Source organism: Schistocerca serialis, chromosome 6, assembly GCF_023864345.2.
Source record: "Schistocerca serialis cubense isolate TAMUIC-IGC-003099 chromosome 6, iqSchSeri2.2, whole genome shotgun sequence".
NCBI classification, from domain to species: Eukaryota; Metazoa; Arthropoda; class Insecta; order Orthoptera; family Acrididae; genus Schistocerca; species Schistocerca serialis.
Genome location: NC_064643.1, coordinates 546664380 through 546689750, shown reverse-complemented (window position 1 = coordinate 546689750; position 25371 = coordinate 546664380). Strand labels below are relative to the sequence as shown.

The 25371-nt window shown below is 42.7% G+C and overlaps 1 protein-coding gene across 1 annotated transcript in view; it reads left to right on the top strand.

Moving 5' to 3' along the window:
• The window catches only part of LOC126484431 (cytochrome P450 6k1-like), a 132182-nt gene that overhangs the window by 21991 nt on the left and 84820 nt on the right, over window positions 1-25371 (top strand). The window contains exon 3 of the mRNA XM_050107946.1: window positions 9570-9808. Within this exon, the coding sequence (XP_049963903.1) occupies window positions 9570-9808 (239 nt within the window). The remainder of the gene's footprint in view (window positions 1-9569; window positions 9809-25371) is intronic.

Here is a 25371-nt window from a genome sequence, read left to right as displayed (position 1 = left end):
AACGACAGTTTTCTTTCTCCTGATAACGACATCCTCTTGAGTAGTCCCCGCCCGGAGATCCGAATGGGGGACTATTTTACCTCCGGAATATTTTACCCAAGAGGACGCCATCATCATGTAATCATACAGTAAAGCTGCATGCCCTCGGGAAAAATTACGGCTGTAGTTTCCCCTTGCTTTCAGCCGTTCGCAGTACCGGCACGGCAATGCCGTTTTGGTTATTGTTACAAGGCCAGATCAGTCAATCATCCAGACTGTTGCCCTTGCAACTACTGAAAAGGCTGCTGCCCCTCTTCAGGAACCACACATTTGTCTGGCCTCTCAACAGATACCCCTCCGTTGTGGTTGCACCTACGGTACGGCTATCTGTATCGCTGAGGCACGCAAGCTTCCCCACCAACGGCAAGGTCCATGGTTCATGGGGAGCTAAAATTGTTATAAAGCATAAAATTTTATTGTCAATGACAAACAAAATACTCATTCATCTCCGACCCTTATTTCCTTACGTGAAAATACTTAGTTTAACATTCTCTGCCATCTGAAAGAGTTTGAACTCAAAGGTTTGGACATTCTGCACACATATCACACTTGAAATTAAAAAGCGCTGAATAGAAATTACATTATCTCCAAGACTCGCTGTTCCTGAACGGGAAGGGTGGTTTCATCTGCCAAGCAGGAAGACCAAACTAAGCGACTAGATGCGGCGTATGGAGATGATAACTGAGCAGTCAGTAAGAGGAAAGTTAGAGAACTGGCGCAGTAGCGAAGCCATAATGTCAGATGTGCAACCGAATAGGGCATTCTGCTCAGAAACGTCCACAGGCGCATAGATGATGAAATCAAGGTAACACTCGCTCCCCCCCCCCCCCCCCCACTCCCCCTCTGTTACGCAGGACATGGGCCAGTGTGACCATTGTGCAACTTTCCCAGAAAGCTCGAATTCAGGAAACCTTTGTGCAAAATCAGTGGCAGATATCTACATATTCGGCTATATAAAGGGAAGATCGTATAAGTTGTTGTTGGCTACAAGACCGCAGGTATCCATGGCTAGCCAGGGAATATTGGGTACAGTGAATCTGAGCCCCCCACGCTGTAGATTAAGCAGTGTGCATATTAACAATGCTCATTCTCTGTTCTACATTGTTGGGTTGCTGAGTGCGAGGGAGAAATGTTTGGAAGTTCGTACTTCCATACATGTTAGCTATGATTCCATTCTCTGTCTGGGCTTCCTGATCAAACCTCACGCCAAAGCCGATTTACATCATCATAGAGTAGAACTGGATTGCACATCACTCAGTCCCAATTCTACTGCTGGAAGAACCAAACTGTCGCAAGCAACAACCGAGACATCGGAGAAGCCAAGTGTACATGGTTTCTTAGACTCGATTCAGGGGATGCGATATTGAAAGACGCAGGAAAGCTGATGTGGATAAACATAGGAGTTTATCTGCCAATTAATGTTTTATGTGTGGTAGAGCCATTGCCACGTGATGAGGAAATGGATCAGGCACAATGTTATGTATGATGTAGTTTATCATATGTGCAGGAGGTTGATGGTATCAGAGTGGTACATGTCAGTATAGATGATTTTGGTTCACAGAATGTGAGGTTATCAACAGGTATACTCACAGTTCACTTAGAAATGTCAGAAGATTGATTATATAAGGAATTCGATGTAGAATACTAGAAGCCAGGACAGTCTCTAAATTTTACTGCAGTAAGGGGGGAGACACCCCACATGAAAGGGAATGACAGAGTAACTATGGAGAAGTTACTGGATGAATATGCAGGATTCTTTAACCCATCTTGGCGATTGCCAAATACACCTCTGGTTCAGCACAGAATTTTCACAGGGAATAAGTCACTTGCATACAAGAAACCACACCGAGTCCCACATTATTCACAGCCTGTGTTGGAGGAATTTGCTGATCAAGAACTTTGGGATGAAATTATAGAAAAAGTACTAGTCCCTGTTCGGCACTAATAGAAGTTGTGCCAAAAATGTCCTTGGATGGAAAACGCCCTTACAGCTCTGCTGCAATTGCAGGTTTCTAAACCAAAGAATGGTCTTAGACAGCTGCCCCATGGCCCACAGGTGGAATATGGCCCAATGCTGTTATTTCACCACCTTGGATTTATATAGTGGGTTCCACATGCATGCAGGCATATCCAAATCAACAGACACTGTGGCGACCACAGCTGTTATGAAATACATTGACATATTGGCAATTGTGAATACAAGCAACCATTAACTGTAGAACAGAATGACAACCATGAAAAATTATGCATATTCAAAGGTATATTGCATCATAATTGGGTATAACAATGGCTGTGCAATATTGTATTTATCCGCTGACACCAGGCAAACGACATTCAAGTAAAATGTCTTGCCTGTATGGCAATATATATAATGGATGCACAAGCACAGGCTGTAGACACATGGTTGACGACACGTGGAAGTTTGAGTCTGACCATGAGTCGTGCACAGATAATCAAATGGCAGTACAACCACTCATGATAAGCAGGAAATCTGTGTTCGAGTCCGGGTCCAGCACAAGTTTTCATTGTCGTTATTCCATTCTACAGCTGATGGTTGTCTAAATTCGCAACTGCGAATACATTGAAAGTAATGATTGGTTTACCTACATGACCACAATAGTATTCTCCAAGGACATTCAGGAACGCATTATGTGTTTGTGAGAAGTATTTGAACAGTGGCGTGCAGAATGGTCGACCCTCAGTTAACAGAAGTGCCACTACATACCGAAGTATGTCTGCTGTCTAGGCCCAACTGCTGATGAGGATGGTGCATTTACCAGTCAACAACTAGTACAAGCCATCAGATATTTTCCAGTGCCTAGCATGGTAAAGGTAGTACAATCATATCTCAGAATCACCAATTTCTATACAAGATACATCCAGAATTTTGCAGTTGTGACAAGACCTCTCTGAGCACTTCTAAACAAAAACAAGAAAAGAGTAAATTTTCGCTTGGCTCTGGATTGTGAGGCATCATTTAAGTCGTTGAGGGAATTATTGAGCACTAGTCCCATCCTCAGTTTTCCTTACCATCAAAAACAGTAAATCTTGCCTTGTGACTTGAGCAGTCATACCTTATGCTGTGTCCTAAGCTGAGAGGCAGATGGTAAAGAAACCATAGCCTATGCTTCCTTACAACTAATTAAAGCAGAGGGATATTATTCAGTTACACAAAAGGAAATGCTGATGCTAATTTTTGGCATAACATATTTTCGATCTGCATGCAAGACATTTTAAGGTTTATAGTTGCTTCTGGGATTAACGGATCCTACAGTCTGTTTAACCCATTGGGCCTTACAGACAGGCAAATCTGATTTTGAGGCAGTTCATCATCCAGGAAAATCTTACAGCGTTGTGACCATGTTAAAGTCACAGAATACATTCTGCAGACTGCAGTGGAATAGGCATGGAAGACTTGTAAAGAGCTCATGCGATTGCTCCTGATTGTCAGCAGTTCACGAAACAAGCACAGATCACCTCCGACAGTTTATTTCTTTACAAGCAAGCACGATGCGTTCGGCGCTTTGTTGTATCAGCTAGTATAGACAAGAAAGTAATTAGGCAATTCTACAATTCCATCTTCGGTGGACATAGGACGAATGAGCCACAGATCACTGCAATGCAGAAAGTACTGTGGCCATGGAGAAAACATTTTGAATGTTACATGAGAAATCATCCTCTTTACACACAAAGAGCTGTTTTGACCAGTCAGCAAATTACACTGCAAAGACTGATTGGGGCAGAGACGCCATAACAAATGACTGGAATTGATGTCCTATGTCCATTTGCACAAACATCAGCAGGGAACTAATATGTACTAACCATCATCGATCAATTCTTGCATTCATTGATCATGAATGGCATACCAAGCCAACATGCAGAAGCAGTGAATCCAGCTTTGGTAAACCAATGGTTATTGAAATTTAGCATGCCACAGACGATAACAATTGACCAATAATTGATGAAGGCATGAACATTGTGTCAGAGTTATTGAGTCACTTATGTCGACTATTACATACAAAGAAGCTCTGAGTGAGTGCCCTTTACCCACAAAGCAAACTGCACTATCGATAGAGTCCATAGGGCACTGAGACAATGCTAAGTTATTAGATAAAAAGTAGACACGATGATTGAAAAACTCTCCTAGACTTCGTCTAAGGCATGCACAACTCTAAAATCCATAAATCCAAGCTATTTTCGGTCAGAAAATGTCCTCACCTTCCGAACTACGTCAAGCTTCTCCAGGTGTTTGGGACTTTACTAACAGATTAGAAATTATCTGGTGTCAGCTGAAGAAACATGAATACGAAGGCTCTAGGAAGACTGGAAAGCACTCACAATAAAAAAAAAAACGAAGTTGCCTAAAATATCATTTCAAGGAGCGGATAAAGCTGTCTAGCCCTCAAGTTCCAAAGGGACAACTTAAGAAGTTTATTCCGTGGTACCAAGGACCTTATCACGTAGTCGATATGACATCCCCAGTTAATGTTAAAATAAATCTGCTGGCCCCAGTCACAACTGGCTCCTTCCAAAAGGGAAAGAACGAATTAGAGAGAACAACAGGAAGAAAGGTAGAATCAACCCTGTGAATCAGGGTGTACCTGAAATTGTTCCAACACGTCCATATGCATTTAGAACACGAGGTAACCTTGGCAGTTGATTTTTAGTATTTGCTCATTAGTTATGAGAGATGTTTGTAAGTGCTTATTCTGGTTATGTCTGTGTTCTTGTTGTTTTTATGACAACGGCTTACAGGACACATTTGTGTTTAGGTAATTGGTTAGAAGACTTTGTTTGTCAGTAGAACATTAGTGTGTCTAATTTAGTTTAGAATGAAGCAATCGATGCTACATGGTGCAGTAAGCTTTTTGTTTGATAAATATGTGGTTCCTGTAGAAGTAGATAAGCAGACAGGAGGTATATTGGCGGTAAATGAGAGTGAATATATGTGCATGTGACACACGTTACCATTTCAATTTAAGGTTAAGAATTCTTCATAACAGTTGTCTTATGGATCAGTTTAGTCATTCAGAACGCCGAGGAATTTGAAGAAGTACTATTCCCCACAGGAAAATTACTGTCTCCCACAAAGTGAATACACACTGTACCTGAATCGTGCGAGTATACTCTGTTTCGCTGCGGGGAGCCTGCGCCAGGGAGGGCAGGGAAACCGAATTTTCCCAGAAAGTAGGGTAACCCTGGCTGAACGCAAACTGACAGTTGTCATTGTCACATGCTGCGACCAAAGACACTCCAGCGGAGCCCAGCATACTACTATAGGGGCAGGGATTTCTGATAACAGGTACACGATGCGACATTTCATTCACTACCTGACAATTACCTGCCACTAATATCAGAAACACAAACAATAATTACTCGTTAATTTACCTACCAGAAGGCCCTTCTAGATTTTGTATAAGAAAAAATTGACTTAATTAAAAGGTTCGTTAGAACCAACGCTTCAGGCTACCCTAGACCAGATGATAGCAGCACATAATGGTCGTGTGACAATGAAACGTCTGCTCGATCACATGAGGACAGACACATAAATGTAGAGCTAGTGCATCAGCAGCTTGCATACTACTAACAGTAATAAGTACAGTGTACTGCCACCTCAGCTGTAGAGTTCTCCAAAGCCCGCCCCTCCAACTCCTCCATACTAGTCGTATCGTCAACATAGACCCACACTCAGTGAGTATATGTAGTAGTGGAAAGAAAACTAGGGATTTAGAGATTCACGTGTGAGCTACTTGCTAGCGTGGTCAGTAAGGAAAACAAGTGTGAACGGCGCTAGATATAAAGTAATAACGCGAGTAAAAGCGGAAATGTGAGATGTATATAACTGTACGTAAACCATGGTCCGTGTTTGAGCCAAAATCTGGGACTGGATTTTTTTTCTTTAGGGAGGAGGGATTTCAGTGGAATAAAGCTACAACAAAACTCGGAGCAGAAGAGGAAGCTCAGAACAGTATTGAGGCCACAGCCAGACGCAGGCACTGGTCACTGAACTGTGTGACCAACCCCTGTGTCACATGTACCAGAACCACCGCACCAGGCATCACCCCTGTTAACACAACAAAGTCAGCAGAGGTGCCATTTCCGCAATCGATACTGGGGCTGCAGCAACGTGACTGAGCATACTGCCACATCTCAGTCGTTGTCCCCACTTCAAACTTTTCCCTGTGACCAATGATTACATCTCATCTGTATCTGTCACCACTGACAGTTTAGATTTAACCACTGATCATGTCTGTATTGAAAATCTGGATTTAAACTCTCAGGTCCAGCCTGTCAATGTCCTTCACAGCTGGGCTGTCCAATGGTGCACAGTCGCCACCATATCTATGACGCTGCCTCCTCCACGCCGTCAACCCTACGGCTACTGGCTGAGGGCTCAGCCCTAGCACACGGACTCCGTCCTGCCGCCAAACCTCCAGCCGGCCTCATGCCATCACTATCCGCCGCCGAGCAGTGTCAGCGGAGTCACTCGCTACTCTCTATGAGGAACGACAGCATCGGCATATTCTTACCAGCTCACTTGGGTCCGAGGATCATCTCCCATCGTCAGCAGTCTGTTTCAAAAGCGCGGAACTATGTCTGATCAAGGTCGTCAATAAAGTGTTCTAACAACAGACTGCTTCATTCATTGCCTGTTCCTCCACCCAAATCCAGCAGAGAGCCGCCTGCCCAGGCCTTACATCAACAACACCATTAGAATTTTCATTGTAGTTAATGATGTACGCTACGGTACATTTGATTTTCTTTCTCTTGTTTTATCAGATTTCCCCATTGTGCCTTGTGATCTGAACTTGTTTCGCTTAGGTTGACCCTTGATTTATGCGACTCTGTTTATCGGTAATCTACCGATGAACTATTGACTTCGAATGTCTATATTTGTCGAATTACTGGTCTTCATAAGATCGCTTACTGACCCATCAGCTTAGCTTATAAGCTACGAAAGTTATGTTTTTGTGTGGCGACTTCATCTGTGTAACTAAATCCCCGCTACTGCGTACAAGGCAACAAATTTTGCGCACACTTTCGTTGCTTCTTACAGATGCATCACGTCTGTGTCATATAACTCGTTAAACGGTGAATTTGTAATATAGCTATACAGGGTGAGCATCAGTAAAACCGACAATGAAATGTTCTTCCAACACGTGTCTGGAAGTGCATCGTTGCCATGGCAGTTCCTCTGACCACGTGCTGGGTGTTTTTGTGTGTTGCAGGCTGTGTGACTGACGCAACGTACTGCAAGCAGCAGAATGACCCGGTATTCATGTGGGGAACAAGAATTACCCTGGCAGACATCAACCGTGTCACACAAAATTTCAAGCTTTTTTTGGACGTTTGTTAGATCAAGGGTCCTTTCAGACAGAGAATGTGCAGTGAAGCGGTGAACTGTGCGTACAGAAGATTTGGAGGATCGGGTTCTACAGGATATTGAAACGAACCCTAATACAGATTCCTGGCAAGGGCCCGGCAACATGTACGATTATGTGTATCCTGCGTAACAACCGCTACTATCGCTATTGCCTGTAATACCATAGACGCCACTTTGAACATATGTTATGACGTGAATGAGATGCAGCTCTGTACTGTGTTCTGGGAAGATTTGTTGTCATTGCACGCACACCGTTCATTTTAGGACACATTTTCGTAGAACTTTTTTCTTCCATTTCCAGTCGGGAAGCCGTCCCTGCAGTTGCTCGGTTTCATTAATCTTCACCCTGTATACATTATACTGAGAAAACTCTTAATATGTGCTCTGTTAAAAAATTATTGAAATATGTTTTATTAAAACCTGTCCATAGCAAATGAACAGTTACCCAAGGGAGTAGCTTATACACTACTGGCCATTAAAATTGCTTAACCAAGAAAAAATGCAGATAATAAACGTGTATTCATTGGGCAAATATATTATACTAGAACTGACACGTGATTACATTTTCACGCGATTTGGGTGCATAGATCCTGAGAAATTACCCAGAACAACCACCTCTGCCCGTAATTACGGCCTTGATACGTCTGGGCATTAAGTGAAACAGAGCTTGGATGGCGTGCACAGGTACAGCTGCCCATGCAGCTTCAACACGATACCACAGTTCATCAAGAATAGTGACTGGCGTATTGTGACGAGCCAGTTCCTCGGCTACCATTGACCAGACGTTTTCAATTGGTAAGACATCTGGAGAATGTGCTGGCCAGGGCAACAGTCGAACATTTTCTGTATCCAGAAAGGCCCGTACAGGACCAGCAACATGCGGTCGTGCATTATCCTGTTGTAATGTAGGATTTCGCTGGCATCGAATGAAGGGTAGAGCCACGGGTCGCAACACATCTGAAATGTAACGTCCACTGTTCAAAGTGCCGTCAATGCGAACAAGAGGTGACCGAGACGTGTAACCAATGGCACCCCATATCATCATGCCGTGTGATACGCCAGTATGACGGATACACGCTTCCAATGTGCGTTCACCGTGATGTCGCCATCATGATGTTGTAAACAGAACGTGGATTCATCCGAAAAAATGACATTTTGCCATTTGTGCACCCAGGTTCGTCGTTGAGTACACCATCGCAGGCGCTCCTGTCTGTGATGCAGCGTCAAGGGTAACCGCAGCCATGGTCTCCGAGCTGATAGTCCATGCTGCTGCAAACGTCGTGGAACTGTTCGTGCAGATGCTTGTTGTCTTGCAAACGTCCCCATCCTTTGACTCAGCGATCGAGACGTGGCGGCACGATCCGTTACAGCCATGCGGGTAAGATGCCTGTCATCTCGACTGATAGTGATACGAGGCCGTTGGGATCCAGCACGGCGTTCCGTATTACCCTCCTGAACCCACCAATTCCATATTCTGCTAACAGTTATTGGATCTCGACCAACGCGAGCGGCAATGTCGCGATACGACAAACCGCAATCGTGACAGGCTACAATCCGACATTTATCAGAGTAGGAAACTTGATGGTACGCATTTCTCCTCATTACACGAGGCATAACAAGAGCGTTTCACAAGGCAACGGCGGTCAACTGCTGTTTGTGTATGAGAAATCGGTTGGAAACTTTCCTCATGTCAGCACGTTTTAGATGTCGGCACCGGCGCCAACCTTGTGTGAATGCTCTGAAAAGCTAATCATTTGCATATCACAGCATCTCCTTCCTGTCGCTTAAATTTCGCGTCTGTAGCACGTCATCTTCGTGGTGTAGCAATTTTAATGGCCAGTAGTGTACAATATATACAGGGAGATCCTGAGGTACATTCAGTATCAGCTTATTTTCCGTACTGGTGCGACTGAACCACGACCTGTATTCTATGGTATGTAAATTACCAACGCTGTCCGAAACAGGTTATTTCGTTAGACATAAGTATGACTGAGCCAAATGATTAAATTATTCTAAAAACAACTTTTCCCTGTCGTCTCCAGTTGGACAGAAATGTCATTGTTTCCTCAAATACATTTGCCCTATGTGCCAAAATTGGACCCGGTTAGTGGGTGATCATACAGCTGTTTTATTATGTTAATTTCAGGCAAACGGTTCGTTGGGCTCTACTCGATTCTCCACCCTGTGCTCCTCGTTCGGGATCCTGAACTTGTTCGCCAGATTCTGATAAAAGACTTCGGATCATTTCACGAGCGAGGTCTTTACTTAGACTACGAGGAGCCGCTCAACAGGCAGCTGTTCTTCCTACCGTCTTCTGAATGGCGCCATCGCAGGGTCAAACTGACGCCCGCATTCACCTCTGGCAAACTGAAAGGGATGTTCCAGGTGAGCTGAATAACAGCACTGTACTGCACAGCTACGTACTTACATAGGTTTTTAAGTTGCTTTTTAGTGTCCGTGTGTCTGCGTGTATGTGCTGTGTGTGTGCGTGTGTGTGTGTGTGTGTGTGTGTGTGAGAGAGAGAGAGAGAGAGAGACAGACAGAGAGAGAGAGAGAGAGAGAAGAGAGGGAGTGAGAGAGCAAAAGCGAAAGCGAGAGCGGGAGATAATATATATATATATATATATATATATATATATATATATATATATATATATATATATATATATCTGATCGTTTATCACATGTTTGTTCTGAGCAATATCAATCTGAATATGACAGTTTTCCTGTTTTGGTTAATGGCATTTGTTGTGGTTGTTTGTTCTGATTATTTTCATAATCTACAAAGATTCCTGTTGGACGAACATCCGCAACTGAGCATTATAATAGAGGTCGAAAATACCGCTTTAGTTGTAAATTTCTTTTATCATCACGATCTATCATAGGTAGTAAAACCGCACCAAGTACACGTCCACAGCGGCGCTCGGGGACCACAGCACAGTTGCGACACCTGAGGATGGGCTTATGAGAGCGCGAAACCGGTCGTGATAATAAAAGAAATTTACAACTGAAGCGGTATTTTCAACCTCTAGTATTTTCATAATCATCTTGTTCCATGTTTGTAGGATGGTAGTCGTGGTATTTTAAGTGCTCTGAAAATGTAGAATGGTTTGTTTGCACAGTTTTACATGTATTCCTTGGTATGTTTGCCACTCTGTGTGTTAATTTACACTGAGGTGCCAGAAGTCATGGGATAGCGATGTGCACATATACAGATTGCGGTACTATCACGTACACAAGATATCGAAGGGCACTGCGTTGGCGCTGCTGTCATTTCTTCTCAAGTGATTTATGTTGAAATGTTCACACTTGATTATGGCCGCACGGAGGGATTTAGTAGACTTTGAACGCGGAATGGTAGTTGGAGCTTCTAACAGTACCACCAATTGCAAAGTAGGTTAGAAATCAGATTAATAATGTTGCTCACGCAGCATATGTTCGCTTTATCGGGCAACAACAAAGTTATTGATTGTGGATGGTATTGTCAGAATGGAAATAATGAAGTCACTGTAAAAAAGTCATTAATTTTGGCACTTATCTTTAATGGATTCCCACGTAGATTTCGTCGAAGTTGTTATGGCTCATCTTACTGATTCTAGGGTGATTCCACTTTGACTGATAGAAGGTCCAGATATGTATTTTAGCAATATTTGAAGACCTAACAAATGCGTTTTTCAGGAAATTCTTAGTGATAAAACAACCCAGATCAGAACAATGGTATGGTAGAAATAATTTCTGATTTGGAGTTCACGATCCACTTTTATTAAACTTCTTGTAAATTCACATATACTTCTTCTTAATTGTCACATCATCAAGAAAACAGTTTTGTATCAATCTTCATATATTTAATTTCCACTTTAACCAAACACAAGACTTGACTGTTCTTTTACAAAGTGAAACAAAGACTGCTCTGTGCGCATTCGCTCCAAAACGGTAACAAGTAAGCCAAAGATTATTACAGTCTCACAGAAATGAATACACACAAGAACCATATCACTGTAATATATCGATACATCTGAGTACCTATACACTAATAAAACCAAATGTGAATATTGTCACAAAAATATGTCTGTTACTTCGCAGAAAAGTAGTACGATATTACTGGTATCGAGAACTGGGGTTGGAGTGCCGTAAAGGTCACGTAAATAAAGAACCATTACAAGCTACACGCATGGGACGTTCCATTTCCGAAGTCGTTACGGATTTCAGTAGTCCGAGATCCACAGTGTCAAGAGTGTTCCGAGAAGACCATATTTCAGTCATTACAACTCGCCGCGAACAACGCAGTGCCCGAAGACCTTCACTATCGACTGAGAGCTGCAGCGTTTCCGTACAGCTGTCAGTGCTAACAGACGGTAGGGTTCGAGTATGACGCAGACCCCCTGAAGCCATGAACCCAACTTGTCAAAAAGGCACTAAGCAAGCTAGTGGTGGCTTCATAATGGAATGGGCTGTGTTTGCATGGAATGGACTGCGTCCTCTGGTCCAACTGAACCGACTGAGACACTAAATGGTTATGTTCGGATACTTGGAGACCATTTGCGGCCATTCTTGGACCTCATATTCCCAAAAAACGATGGAATTTTCATGTCATCGGACCACATTGCTCGCGATTGGTTTGAAAAACATTCTGTACAGTACGAGCGAATGATTCTACCACTCAGATCGCCCGATAGGAACCCCATGGAGCATTTATGGGACATAATTGAGAGGTTAGTTTGTGCAGAAAATCCTCCAGCGGCTACTATCCCGCAATTCCGTATGGCTAGAGATGCAGCATAGCTCCGTATTTCTGCAAGGGACTTCTAACGGCTTCTTGAGTTCATACCATGTCGAGTTAGTCCACTATGCGGGAAAAAGGATGTCCGACGCAGTACTTGGAGGTATCCCATGACTTCGGTACTCTCACTGTAAAAACGGATAGTCTGCCTCTGTTGGTGACGAGCTTGAAATGCAGATCATACACGTTTTGGTTTAGGATCACTCAATAACAGAAAAGCATTTTATACTCTCCAAAGTGATAAGTGGTATCTGACGCTTTCGACACAGTGCAAGGAAGCGCGGCACCGCCACGGAAGCCGTTGCCATGTGTCAGCAAGCGGACCCCTCACAGTTTTGATGATGCGGCTTTCAAATGCACAATGGCAGACAGTTTGCCAAGAAATTTGTCCCATAGATGTTATTCGAATTAACTGTTATTACCGGTGTCTAATAAAGTGAAATACATTGTAACTCTGGTACCTTTACACTCAAGACTTCAGCATTCAGACGAAAGATGCTATGAAAATATAGACAACGAGCGTTTTCTACGGCGAGACGTTGTATTTAGACAGCCTGCTGTTTACTGCTTGAAAATGGGCTTATACATGGCGTAACGGCTCTAACAGAAGAAAAGAGTTGCTCCATGCACTGCTGCAGCCTACATTGTAGCCAATTTGTGCAAATTGCCGGAATTCAAGAATTATCAGTATCGCCATGTTAATTGCCCAATGTCACGATTGGCGCCGTCAAAGAGTGCACATATTCCAGGCCATTGAAAATGCATTACAAACAGTAAAGGCGAAACGCGTATGGCACACAAATTGTGTTACATTCAGCTGTGTTCCAAAGAAATAGTTGTAAACATTCCATAATATTATACGCAACTTAGGACGAGAGGACTATAAAAGTTGTGGATAAATGGAAGTCGAGTGATTGTAAATTCGGTGCATGTTGTTCGTTGCAGTGTAAACCCATACTTTCATTGAAAGTCATAAAATGAGATACTGTTTGTAAGTGTGTGGGAAAGACGTTTCTTTTTTTACTTTCCTAATTCGAAATGCTTAAGGAGGAGATAAGTACATTCTTGGCAATACAAGTTCAAATATTTGCACGCTCCATCGTCGTCCATCATATAATTACTTACCTTGACTTGGTAATAGCACACTTGTAATCTTCCTTTATTCGACTGCTTATTTAAGCACTTTATAGATGGCTGAAACATTTCTGCCTTTGTAGGATTGGCTTCAAATTTAGCATAATTTCTTCGTCTTTTGCGACATAAAAATGTGCCTCTTACCATTCAAGACATCTAGAATTACTTCTGTACCTGTAGCTTGAAATATTTATCATTTTATATGATGATGCATTTAATATTATGTGCCAATGGTGAATTAGTCAAGGAGTAATTACACACAAATATAATGAACGTTCCATCATTGAATATGAAAATTTTATTTATCAACTTCAGGATTTAATGGACGTTGAATTTAACTAGGACATCTATCTCCAATAAATCACAACTAATCGTGTTTATTGAGGACAGACATGAGAAGTGTTCCGGAAACAAATAACTACCGATAGTCGCGTAGAACAAGCAAGACGGCCTATAACGAGTATAATCTCAGGGCACTAGACCAGGATTTTGTTGTCTGTCAGTGTATCGTTCCCTTTCTTTTCGATCGTTCTCGATAATAACCAAGTACACCACTATGTAAAGACGGAGTTGTGTGTGTTTGCAAGCAATGATTCAGAACAGCGGAGATTACGGGATCAGACGATCGACAAAGAAATATTCGCAGTTTGAACTGAGAACCATTTCACAGCCAAAACAGAAACCAAGTGGTTGTCAGTCAAGTCGAGAATCCAAGAGCAGTGTCTGCAGTGTAAATAAGAGCTGAGTCATATACAGATGTATGAATGTCACCTACTGATGGCTCCCTAAAATAACATTTTAACATTCATGTTTGTATATTCCAGATTCCTGGAATTTTTCCCAGTGACTGCTTATTGATTACGTTTGTCTGGTTGATGTGCAGGGTTTTATATCCTATTCAAAAGATCTGTTTACGTAGTATGTTTGCCACTCTGTTTCTTTTCTTTGTGGGAAGGACTTATGGGACCAAACTGCTGAGGTCCTTACGCACTACTTAATCTAACTTAAACTAATTTACGCTAAGGACAACACACACACACACACACACACACACACACACACACACACACGTGCCCGGGGGAAGACTCTAACCTCCGACGGGGGGAGCCGCGCGGACCATGTCAAGACACCTGAGACAACGCGGCTACGCAGCACGGCTGCCACTCTGTGTGTTGATTCACACTGAAGTGACAGAAGTCATGGGATAGCGATATGTTCATATACAGATGGCGGTAGTATCGCGTACACAAGTTATCAAAGGAGAGTACATCTGCGGAGCTGTCGTTTGTAATCAAGTGATTCATGTTAAAAGTTTTCAGACGTAATTATGGTCGCACGACGGGAACTAGCAGACTTGGAACGCGGAAAGGTATTTGAAGCTATACGCATGAATAATTACATTTCCGAAGTCGTTAGGGATTTAAATAGTCCGAGATCCACAGTGTTTCCGCGCGGGATTAGCAGAGCCGTCTAGGTCGCTCCTGTCATGGACTGTGCGGCTGGTCCCGGTGGAGGTTCGAGTCCTCCCTCGGGCATGGGTGTGTGTGTTTGTCCTTAGGATAATTTAGGTTAAGTAGTGTGTAAGCTTAGGGATTGATGACCTTAGCAGTTAAGTCCCTTAAGATTTCATAGACATTTGAACACTTTTTTTTCCACAGTGTCAAGGATGTGCCGAGAATACAAAATTTCAGGCATTACTACTCGTCACGAACAACACAGTGCCCGACGACGTTCACTATCGACCAAGAGCCGCGGCGTTTCCGTCGTACAGCTGTCAGTGCTAACAGACAAGCAGCTCTGCGTGAAATATCCACAGAAATCAATGTCGGACGTACGATTAACGCTTTCTTTAGGACAGTGGGGCGAAATCTGACGTTCTGCACGGAGCACTGGGCAGCCTCCACAATGTGGCCATCGCGTCACACGTCCTGTTTACTGCTAGAGGTCTGAGCAAGTAAGAGAAATGATATCTGCATCTCGTCCGCATGTCTTTTTATTCGGATTCATATCTATGTGTATGAAAATACTGTAAACCACTTTAACCTAAAAGCTACGCTGCAACCTGACACTAGCTTGGCCCTTGGTTTTAACTTTCATCTGCTAAAGTTAGGCCTCGTAGTTTGGATCCCATAGTCAGATAAGGTAGAGGCCGACTATGACCACATTTTAACACAGCACAACATAGTCTTTTGATATTCTTGTGGCGTTTCTTTAGTTACAAGGCACAGGAATAGGCTGTGGTGTCAGTCACAACAAACGACAAGGCACAGCTTCACACCGGGAGAATGCACCACTGCATATCGATTTCACACCACCCCCTACCACCCGTCCCTCAATAGCCCACCGTAATACCGACACCAGGAGAAACCAGTAGAAGAAATAAAAACTTTGAGGTTCGCCGATGAAATGGCTCAAATGGATCTGAGCACTATGGGACTTAACTTCCGAGGTCATCAGTCCCCTAGAACTTAGAACTACTTAAACCTAACTAACCTACAGACATCACACACATCCATGCCCGAGGCAGGTCGCGCGGTTCCAGACTAAAGCGCCTAGAACCGCTCGGCCACTTCGGCCGGCTTCGCCGTTGACATTGTAATTGTGTCAGAGACAGAGAAGGACTTGGAAGAGCAGTTGAACGGAATAGACAGTGTCCTGAAAGGAGGATATAAGATGAACATCAACAAAAGCAAAACGAGGATAATGGAATCTAGTCGAATTAAATCAGGTGATGCTGAGGGAATTAGATTAGGAAATGAGACACTTAAAGTAGCAAAGGAGTTTTGCTATTTGGGGAGAAAATAACTGATGATGGTCGAATTAGAGAGGATATATAAAATGTAGACTGGCAATGGCAAGGAAAGCGTTTCTGAAGAAATTTGTTAACATCGAGTGTAGATTTAAGTGTCAAGAAGTCGTTTCTGAAAGTATTTCTATGGAGTTTAGCCATGTACGGAAGTGAAACGTGGACGATAAATAGTTTGGACAAGAAGAGAATAGAAGCTTTCAATATGTGGTGCTACAGAAGAGTGCAGAAGATTAGATGGGTAGATCACATAACTAAAGAGGAGGCATTGAATAGAATTGGGGAGAAGAGGAGTTTGTGGCACAACTTGACTAGAAGACATTGGTTGGTAGGACATGTTCTGAGGCATCAAGGGATCACCAATTTAATATTGGAGGGCAGCGTGGAGGGTAAAAATTGTAGAGGGTGACCAAGAGATGAATACATTAAGCATGTAGGTTGCAGTAGGTACTGGGAGATGAAGAAGCTTGCACAGGATAGAGTAGCATGGAGAGCTGCATCAAACCAGTCTCAGGACTGAAGACCACAACAACAACAGGGTGAGTTACAAAGGACTTTACAACTTTAGATAGATATTTATTGGAATAACTTACAGAATCGGTAGATGTGTAATTTTGTAGCAAAAACAGCATCAATTTTCACATTTTGATTTGGTGTGACTACCATTTGTGACGTGATAAGCATCCCGCCAGTAATTAGTTTCTTCCCACACTCATTTTAGAAAATCTGACGTAACTTGTGCAACGGCAGTCTAGATTCGATTTTACAGTTCGGCTTAATTGTTTGCTAGGGGAGGAACATTCACACCGTCTTTAATGAACAGTTGTTGCAGAGTTTTCCTTTCATGAAACCAAAACATACAGCAAGCACGCTTCGTACAAGTGAAAGTATCCATTTTAACAGTGCACTATACTGACGCTCCTGGCAACGGAATGGGGTGACGCAAATTGGAGATGGTTTACTACAAAATGACGCATCTACAGATTCTGTAAGATATCTCAATAAATTTCTATATTATTCCGAAGTCGTAAGGTCCTCTGTATTTTTGAAACTTATGTGTGTGGAACGCACACCAAATACGACTAAAAGGGGATATTGAATGTTAAGGACGAAAGGCTGCATGAATTTTCGAAGATTTTTTTTACTCACAGATATGTTGAAAAACCCCGAATTACCAGACTCTTGAAGATAGACGAAAATTATCCCGCGGAGGTTCGAGTCGTCCCTCGAGCATGGGTGTGTTTGTTTGTTCTTAGGATGATTTACGTTAAGTAGTGTGTAAGCTTAAGGACTGATGACCTTAGCAGTTAAGTCCCATAAGATTTCACACACATTTGAACATTTATCCCGTGGAAGCCTAATTCAAAAATTTCAGGAACCAATATTAAGAATCTAAAGATATCTTTCATCCCTCCACGCTTCACTTCTTTAGGGAGCTTCAGGAGAGGTCTCGGTGAAGACGTCAGACTAATGAGGCATTTAACCGTAGCAATACCATAGCGTTCATTTCCAAGACAGGTATACTTAATGGACAGCCAAAAAACAATTGTTATATTAACATCATCATTTTTAAAGAGGTAATGACGTTCAATTAGCAGCCAGAACCTGGAAACACCTTTCAGCACACTCTTAGAAATATGACCGAGCGGGGGAGGCGCTGTGGTCAGCAAACTGGACTCGCATTCGGGAAGACGACGGTTCAGACCCACGTCAACTATCCAGATTTAGGTTTTCCGTGATCTCCTTACATCGCTCGACGCAGATGCCGGTATGGTTCCTTTGTAAACGGCACTGCCGATTTCCTTCGGCGTTCTTCCCTAATCCGATCTTGTGCTCCGTGTCCAATGACCACGCTGTCGACGGGTGGTTAAACTGTAACCTCCCTCCCTCCCCTTTTGAATATTAACGCTCCTTCAATAACGTGTACTTTCTACGTTTTTACCAACACATTGTAGTTGACTTTTACTCTCAAAATACTTTTTAAAGAGGTATTTAATGGCCCATGACCCTGGTAACATTAAATACGACATTCATTGGAGAAAGTGACATTCGCTACTGAGATTTAAATTTTTGGATATAGTTTAATGGATAAATTAAAAACAAATACGGAATCTAGTAGAAGAATTCATTAGAAAGGATAAATATTTTTTCGAAATTTTAAAATATAAAGTAACTGACTAGATTATAATACTTTCAAATGATTGGGATAAAGCTCCCCTCCCCCGCCCCCAACTTGGTACTTCGATGGTTAAGTAGTCGCCCTTCAATCGGTCCACACACGATTTGAACGGGAAGAGACGCTGACTTGTGATACCACGTTAAGTACCTTCTGCGTGCACTTCACGATAATTTGCTGAGTACATGTGTCGATGTAAATATACACGCCCATTTGAACTAACAATTTTTCGTTCAGCGAGTGAATGGCCTGAATGCGTAGGTTGCAGTATATGAAAGTTGCATCCAGAATTTCTGACTAGACGATTCTGGTTTAATTTTCTTCGGGATAGTCGAGGGAAATGCGTGTTTGTTGACGAGATTAGGGATTATCATCCATGGAGACTTTAAAATGCTCCCAGCAATGAGGTCAGCTCTCGAAGTCACCCGATAAGGATTCCAGTTCAAGTAAAGGCACTTATCATTAACAGAGCCTGAGACTACAAACGGGTGCGTGTTCTTAACCGCTGTCTCTGTAACGGATACGGGTCACTCACTATCAAGCACTTTCGCAGTCCTCTGAGCACTAAGCTCGGCCTTGCTGAGTACGAGTTTATACATGTAGGTCATGAGTAGATCATCTGTACTCAACAGAAGGGCTAACGTCTCTTCGAAGCTACTCTTACAATATTCTATTTCCTCAAGTTGCTTGTCATCATTAAAGTAATTAATTATAGTTGTTAACAGCGTGATATTCGACTTCTTCCGCCCTCTGATTCTTTTAAAATTGTGCAGCGTCATCTCGTCAGCCGTATTTCTTGTTGCTGTACACTTTACATGATATGTGTAACACGGAATGCAACACTGCGCTGCCAATTCCTCCGCGATTGTCGTTACCACATTGGAGTCCTCTTCTCGCGTAACTTACTGTTAACCATGTTCTATCGAGTACAGTCGCGTACATCTAGACCCAAACCTAGATCTTCATTCCACAAGCTACCCGACGGTGTATAGCAGAGGATGCTTCTGGTATCGCTACGTGATCCCGCATTCCCTGTTCCAGTGGCGTGTGGGGGAGTATCATTATCGGTAAACATATGTATTGGCTCTCATTTCTCGAATTTTCTTGTCGTTTCGCGAGATATATGTGAGAGGAAGAAGTATGTTGTCCGACTCTTCCGCGAAAGAACTCTCACGAGATTTCAACAGAAAACCTTTCCGTCACTTGCAACGCCTCTCTTGTAGCGTGTGCCACAGAAGTTTGTTCAGCGTCTCTGTAACGCTCTCGTGCCGACTAAACGATCCCGTGAAGAAACGCGCCGCTCTTCGTTAGATTTTGTCAACCTCTTCTATTACTCTAACCTGGTAAGGGTCGCAGACTGACGAGAATCTGTCAATCATGTGTTTTGTAAGCCACTTATCTCGTGGATTAATTACGTTTCCTTAAGATTTTTGTATGAATCTCAGTCTGAAATCTGCTTTCCATTTTATTTGTTTTATATGCTCATTACACTTAAGATCACTTCAGATTATTACTCCTAGTTATTTTACGGTAGCTGGTGTTTCCAGTAATTAGTCACTAATAGCGCAATTGTTCACTAACAAATTTTGTCTGCTGCGTATGCGCTATATATCAGATTTATTTAGGTTCAGGGCCTACTGCCAGTTCCTGTGCCATTCATATGCTTCCAAATCTCCCTCGTACTCCTTCTCTTATTATTATTTTTACAAAATTATGAACTGTCCGTCCGGTCACTGAAGTATGTGTTCTCTTTCTGTAGTCTTGGCAATTCTCATACAACACATTGGTTATAAAACACGAATCTACGAATTGTCTGGTAAGAATATATTACTAATATATTACCGTATCAAGCAAATGTGAGAACTATGTTACAACAAAGGAATTCAAGAATCAAAACTGAACCCAAGAGTCATAACATGTGGTCTTGTGTAAAACAAATAGGAGGTACATTCGTCTGGAGGTCCTTCTTTACACCTCGCTGTTGCAAACGGACGTTACACCACGACACAGACACAAATTTGAATACACCGAACAGAACCGTTGATGACAGGAGGAGAAAAAAAAGGGGCACAAAGGAGACTTGAACACGGATCTTCCCCTTCGCAGTCCGACACTGCGACCACATAACCACGGCATGCTGGCTGAGCACAGATGGACGAAGTTACAAATCTTGGGCTTGGACCCTCCATTATTTCCCTTTTGCTTCTTTTTTCACAGTTGGTACACCTTCTCCCTCTTTTCGTGCTTGATCTACTTTCAGTTTCTGGCTGGCTATCCACCGGGTCATTTTCTCACTAAATATGAGGGGAGGGATGGGGGGGGGGGGAGGGGGGTGCGCTGTGGAATGTGGAATTAACCTGCTAGAGCCAACCGCAACGCCTGCCAACAGCCTCATATACATTTTCTTTTCTTCTTCTTTTCCTGGTTCTTCCGCTTCTTTAGGGCCAGCAGCATAATATATGTCAGATAACGACATGATTTGTACAAAGAAACACCAGAATAACTGCTTATAATATTTAATCTTTATTAACGACAGAGTGTTTCGACATTTTCCGCCATTGTCAAGTACGTCTAGAATATTTGCATGCCACACGAGCGGCCCAGGTTCGTTTCCCAGCCGACACAATACATCACAAAATTCTAGACGTACTTGACAATGGTGATAAATGCCGAAACACTCTGTCGTTAACAAAGATTATTTATTATAAGCTGGTAATCTAGTGCATCTTTCCAACTAGCCACACGGAGCTTTGGCACTGTGCTATACACCATTTATATATACGTTATAACCGGTAACTGGTCTGTCACACAAGCTTGAGGTACTCTTGAACTTATCTTTAGATCAGTCGGTTTTGTTCCGTTAAGAACGGCGTGTCGAGTTCTGCCTGCAAGTGTCTTGAATCCAGTCACAAATTTCGTCCGATAATAAGCTCGCACTTTTTCCACTAAATGACAGCGAAGGACAGTATCAAATGTCTTCCTGAAGTCAGGGGACACGGCATCAGTCTGAGCGCCGATGTCTACATCGCTATGGACGTAACGGAGGAAGAGCGAGCTGAGTTACACAGGATCTCTACTTACAGAATCCAAATTGATTTTTATAAACGAGGTTTCATAATGCGTGAGCATAAAATATGTAAGAACTATTACATACGTTTGTCAACAGCCTCTGGTAAACTCTGGTGTCATTTCTGAAATGTACCGTAACGACGGCCACGGATTTTTTTTTTTTTTTTTCTAAAACCGTCTTCAAGATATTATGCACTGTCTTTTTCTTGCTGCTTCTTAAAGTTATCTGCGCCTATATTTCAGGAAACGAAGCAATTTCACACACATTCACAGCGCATGCGAACGGTAAGACCACATGAGCAGGCTCGCGAGACATGGAAAGCGACTGTCCAGACAGATTTAGAACAAGGACTACATGAGTTAAATATTTCACACAATGAATGTCAAAAATAGTTAAAGAATAAAAATGTTAATAATTTAGCGAACCACAGTCTGGCATTCATGTTCTAATAACAGCAAAATAACATATATAAATAGAACCTGTTTCCTCAGGCGTCACAGGATATACGAGGGCCGTTTGGAAAGTAAGGTCCGATCGGTCGCGAAATGAAAATAACAGTGAAAATCAAAATTGTTTTTCGCAGCAGCTCGCCAGACCTTCCAGCTATCTCTCTAAATAGTCGCCGCTCCGACTTAGACATTTGTCGTGGTGTTGTACACTTTCCAGTACCTTCGTCATAGAAAGCAACTGGCTGTGCTTTCCGTCAATTCTGTAACCTGGTCTGTCTTTCGTTGTTTACGCCAAAATGTTGTCTTCATTGCCAGCGCTTCATGTGAGCAGAGATGAACAACAGAGGGAGCCAATTAAGGGCTGTATTGTGGGTGATCAAACACTACCCATCGAAAACGCTGCAGGAGCATCCTCATTTCCCTTACAGAATGTGGCTGAAAATTGTCTTGAAGGAAGAGACGCATAGCCGGCCGGAGTGGCCGAGCGGTTCTAGGCGCTTCAGTCTGGAACCGCGCGTCCGCTACGGCCGCAGGTTCGAATCCTGCCTAGGGCATGGAGGTGTGTGATGTCCTTAGGTTAGTTAGGTTTAAGTAGTTCTAGGGGACTGATGACCTCTATTTTTGAAGAAACGCTTGACATATATGTTATGTGGGCTGCATAGCTTCAGGCGAAATCTCTCACGAGATCCACATACTTGGCGTAAGACACTGTTGATTTAGGCATTTCTAAGTGATTACTTTGCGCTCTGAACTGCAAAGAGCGACATGAAGCGATCGACATGCACACCAAAGACACTGTCCAACACATCTGTGCAAGGTTCCATCAGATTTTCACAATGGTTTCCATTCGAGCCTAATCAGACCTTACTTTCCGGATACTTCTCGTACTGTAAGCGCCCTGTCTGTAATATACAATCGCTGGACGTGGCGAGCGGGTGTTGATTTACATTACGGTTGAGCTCATTGTGAACAAAGACGGCTGTTACCATAGAACAGGAAAAATCTGTGAAGTGAACATACCGTGCTCTGCACGTCTCAACCATCGAACCAAAGCAGTCATGCGACATTGGTATGACGCTGTTATCTATGTTTTTCACTGATACCAGAATTTTAATATTACACATATCTAACCCACTTTCGCACATTTCTTCATTGGTAATAACAAACGCTCTGAGCTGCAGTGGCTGCAAATGCAATTCGAAATTCGTTATAGGAGAGAAAACTGTTTCCATAAGCAAGTATCATGAAGCTGTAATTACATTTGTCTTACTATAAGAAGTTCTTCGTGCTGATTAATATCGAGACAGGGTGTAATAAAAGAGTTCAATCTAGAAACAGTACTTCATGCCCACCTTTTGAAAATATTGGAATCAAGTCAGTTTTTTAATATTTTGAAATTCTGGAAACTATGTTTATTGCTTTTAATTAATTCTTCGACCAGATTCCAATAATTTTTAAAATTTTTCAGTTAAACATAACCCAAAAATTTAAGTATTGATTCTAGATGTCACCATTCCCCATGAATGTCGTATTTCCAGGTTCATGACCTTACTAACACATCAGTACCTCAATAAAAAGTGTGCTGTGAGTTAAAGTCAACAACAATTAACGAAATTAGCATTTTAAACATTTTTATAATACACGTTACTGAAAGTGCCTTGATACTGCTAAGAGTGGGTTAAACGAAATTTGAGATACTGGACCCTACTTACACATCAGTACCTCTGTAAAAAGTATGTGTTAAAATGAATCAACAACAATTAACGATTATTACTTCTTTTTAATTTTTTTGTTGGGCAAATGTACACTCCCTCCCCCCCATCCCCTCCCCGCCCCCACTCTTGGTAATGCACGTTATGGAAATTCGTTGGTATTGCTAGTGTTAACACCGCGAGCTAATTTAAGTGATTTAAGGAGATATACGAGGTGTGGCTAGAAAAAAACCGTACTAGTACTGGTGAAACAATAAAACGAATGCAATAAGGCTGAAAGTCGCGTGGCCTGTCACGTGACTCTCGCTCCGCCTACTGCTCGAGTTTCATCTGCCTCCTGCACTCAGTCTGCCCGTGGCGTCTGTTTTAAGTAGTTGACGTTTTGTCTGTGCATCGTAAAATGTTGAGTGTACAGAAAGAACAGCGTGTTAACATCAAATTTTGTTTCAAACTAGGAAAATCTGCAAGTGAAAAGTTTGTAATGTTACAACAAGTGTACGGCGATGATTGTTTATCGCGAACACAAGTGTTTGAGTGGTTTAAACGATTTAAAGATGGCCGCGAAGACACCAGTGATGACACTCGCACTGGCAGACCATTGTCAGCAAAAACTGATGCAAACATTGAAAAAATCGGTAAACTTGTTCGACAAGATCGCCGTTTAACAATCAGAGCAGTGTCTGAGTTAACAGGAGTTGACAAGGAAAGTGTTAGGCAGATTCTTCATGAAAGTTTCAACATGAACAAAATGTGTTCAAAAATGGTTCCAAAGTGTCTCACAATTGAACAGAAGGAACGCCGAAGAATGAAAGTGATCCCACCTTCTTACAAAATGTTATTACTTGCGATGAATCGTGGTTTTTTACTTACGATCCCGAAACTAAACGCCAATCGATGCATTGGAAAACTCCTGGTTCTCCACGACAAAAAAAAGCACGAATGTCAAACTCGAAATTCAAGGCAATGATGATTGTTTTTTTTTGACATCAAAGGGATTGTGCACATTGATTGGGTACCAGAGGGACAAACAGTGAATCAGCATTACTACATTAGCGTCCTGGCTACCCTACGTGAGCGAGTACGGAGAAAACGGAACGATTTGTGGAGAAAAAAGTCATGGATCCTTCACCAAGACAATGCCCCAGCTCACAGTGCGTTGTCAGTGAAGACGTTTTTTGCAAAACACAACATTCCCATCTTAGATCATCCACCCTACTCACCTGATTTGGCCCCCTCTGACTCTTTTCTTTTCCCTAAAGTCAAGTCAGCTTTGAAAGGAGCTAGATTTGAGACTGTTGAAGCAGTAAAAGAAAAAGCGACGGAAGTAATGTATGGACTTACCGAAAATGATCTGCAGCATTGCTATGAACAGTGGAAAATTCGTATGGAGCGGTGTAGAGACCGAGGAGGAGAGTACATTCAAGGAGATAACATGAAATTGTAAATAATTGTAAATAAATGTTTTTTCCAGCATCAGTCCGGTTTTTTTCTAGCCGCACCTCGTATTTGCCAACGGCCTTGCCGCAGTGGTAACACCGGTTCCCGTCAGGTCACCCAAGTTAAGCGCTGTTGGGCTGGGCTAGCACTTGCATGGGTGACCATCCTCTCTCCCGAGCGTTGTTGGCAAGCGGGGTGCACTCAGTCCGTGTGAGGCAAACTGAGGAGCTACTTGACTGAGAAGTAGCGGCTCCGGTCTTGTAAAATGACATATGGCAGGGAGAGCGGTGTGCTGACCACATGCCTACATGCCTCTCCATATCCGCATCCAGTGACGCCTGTGGGCTGAGGATGACACGGTGGCCGGTCGGTACCGTTGGGCCT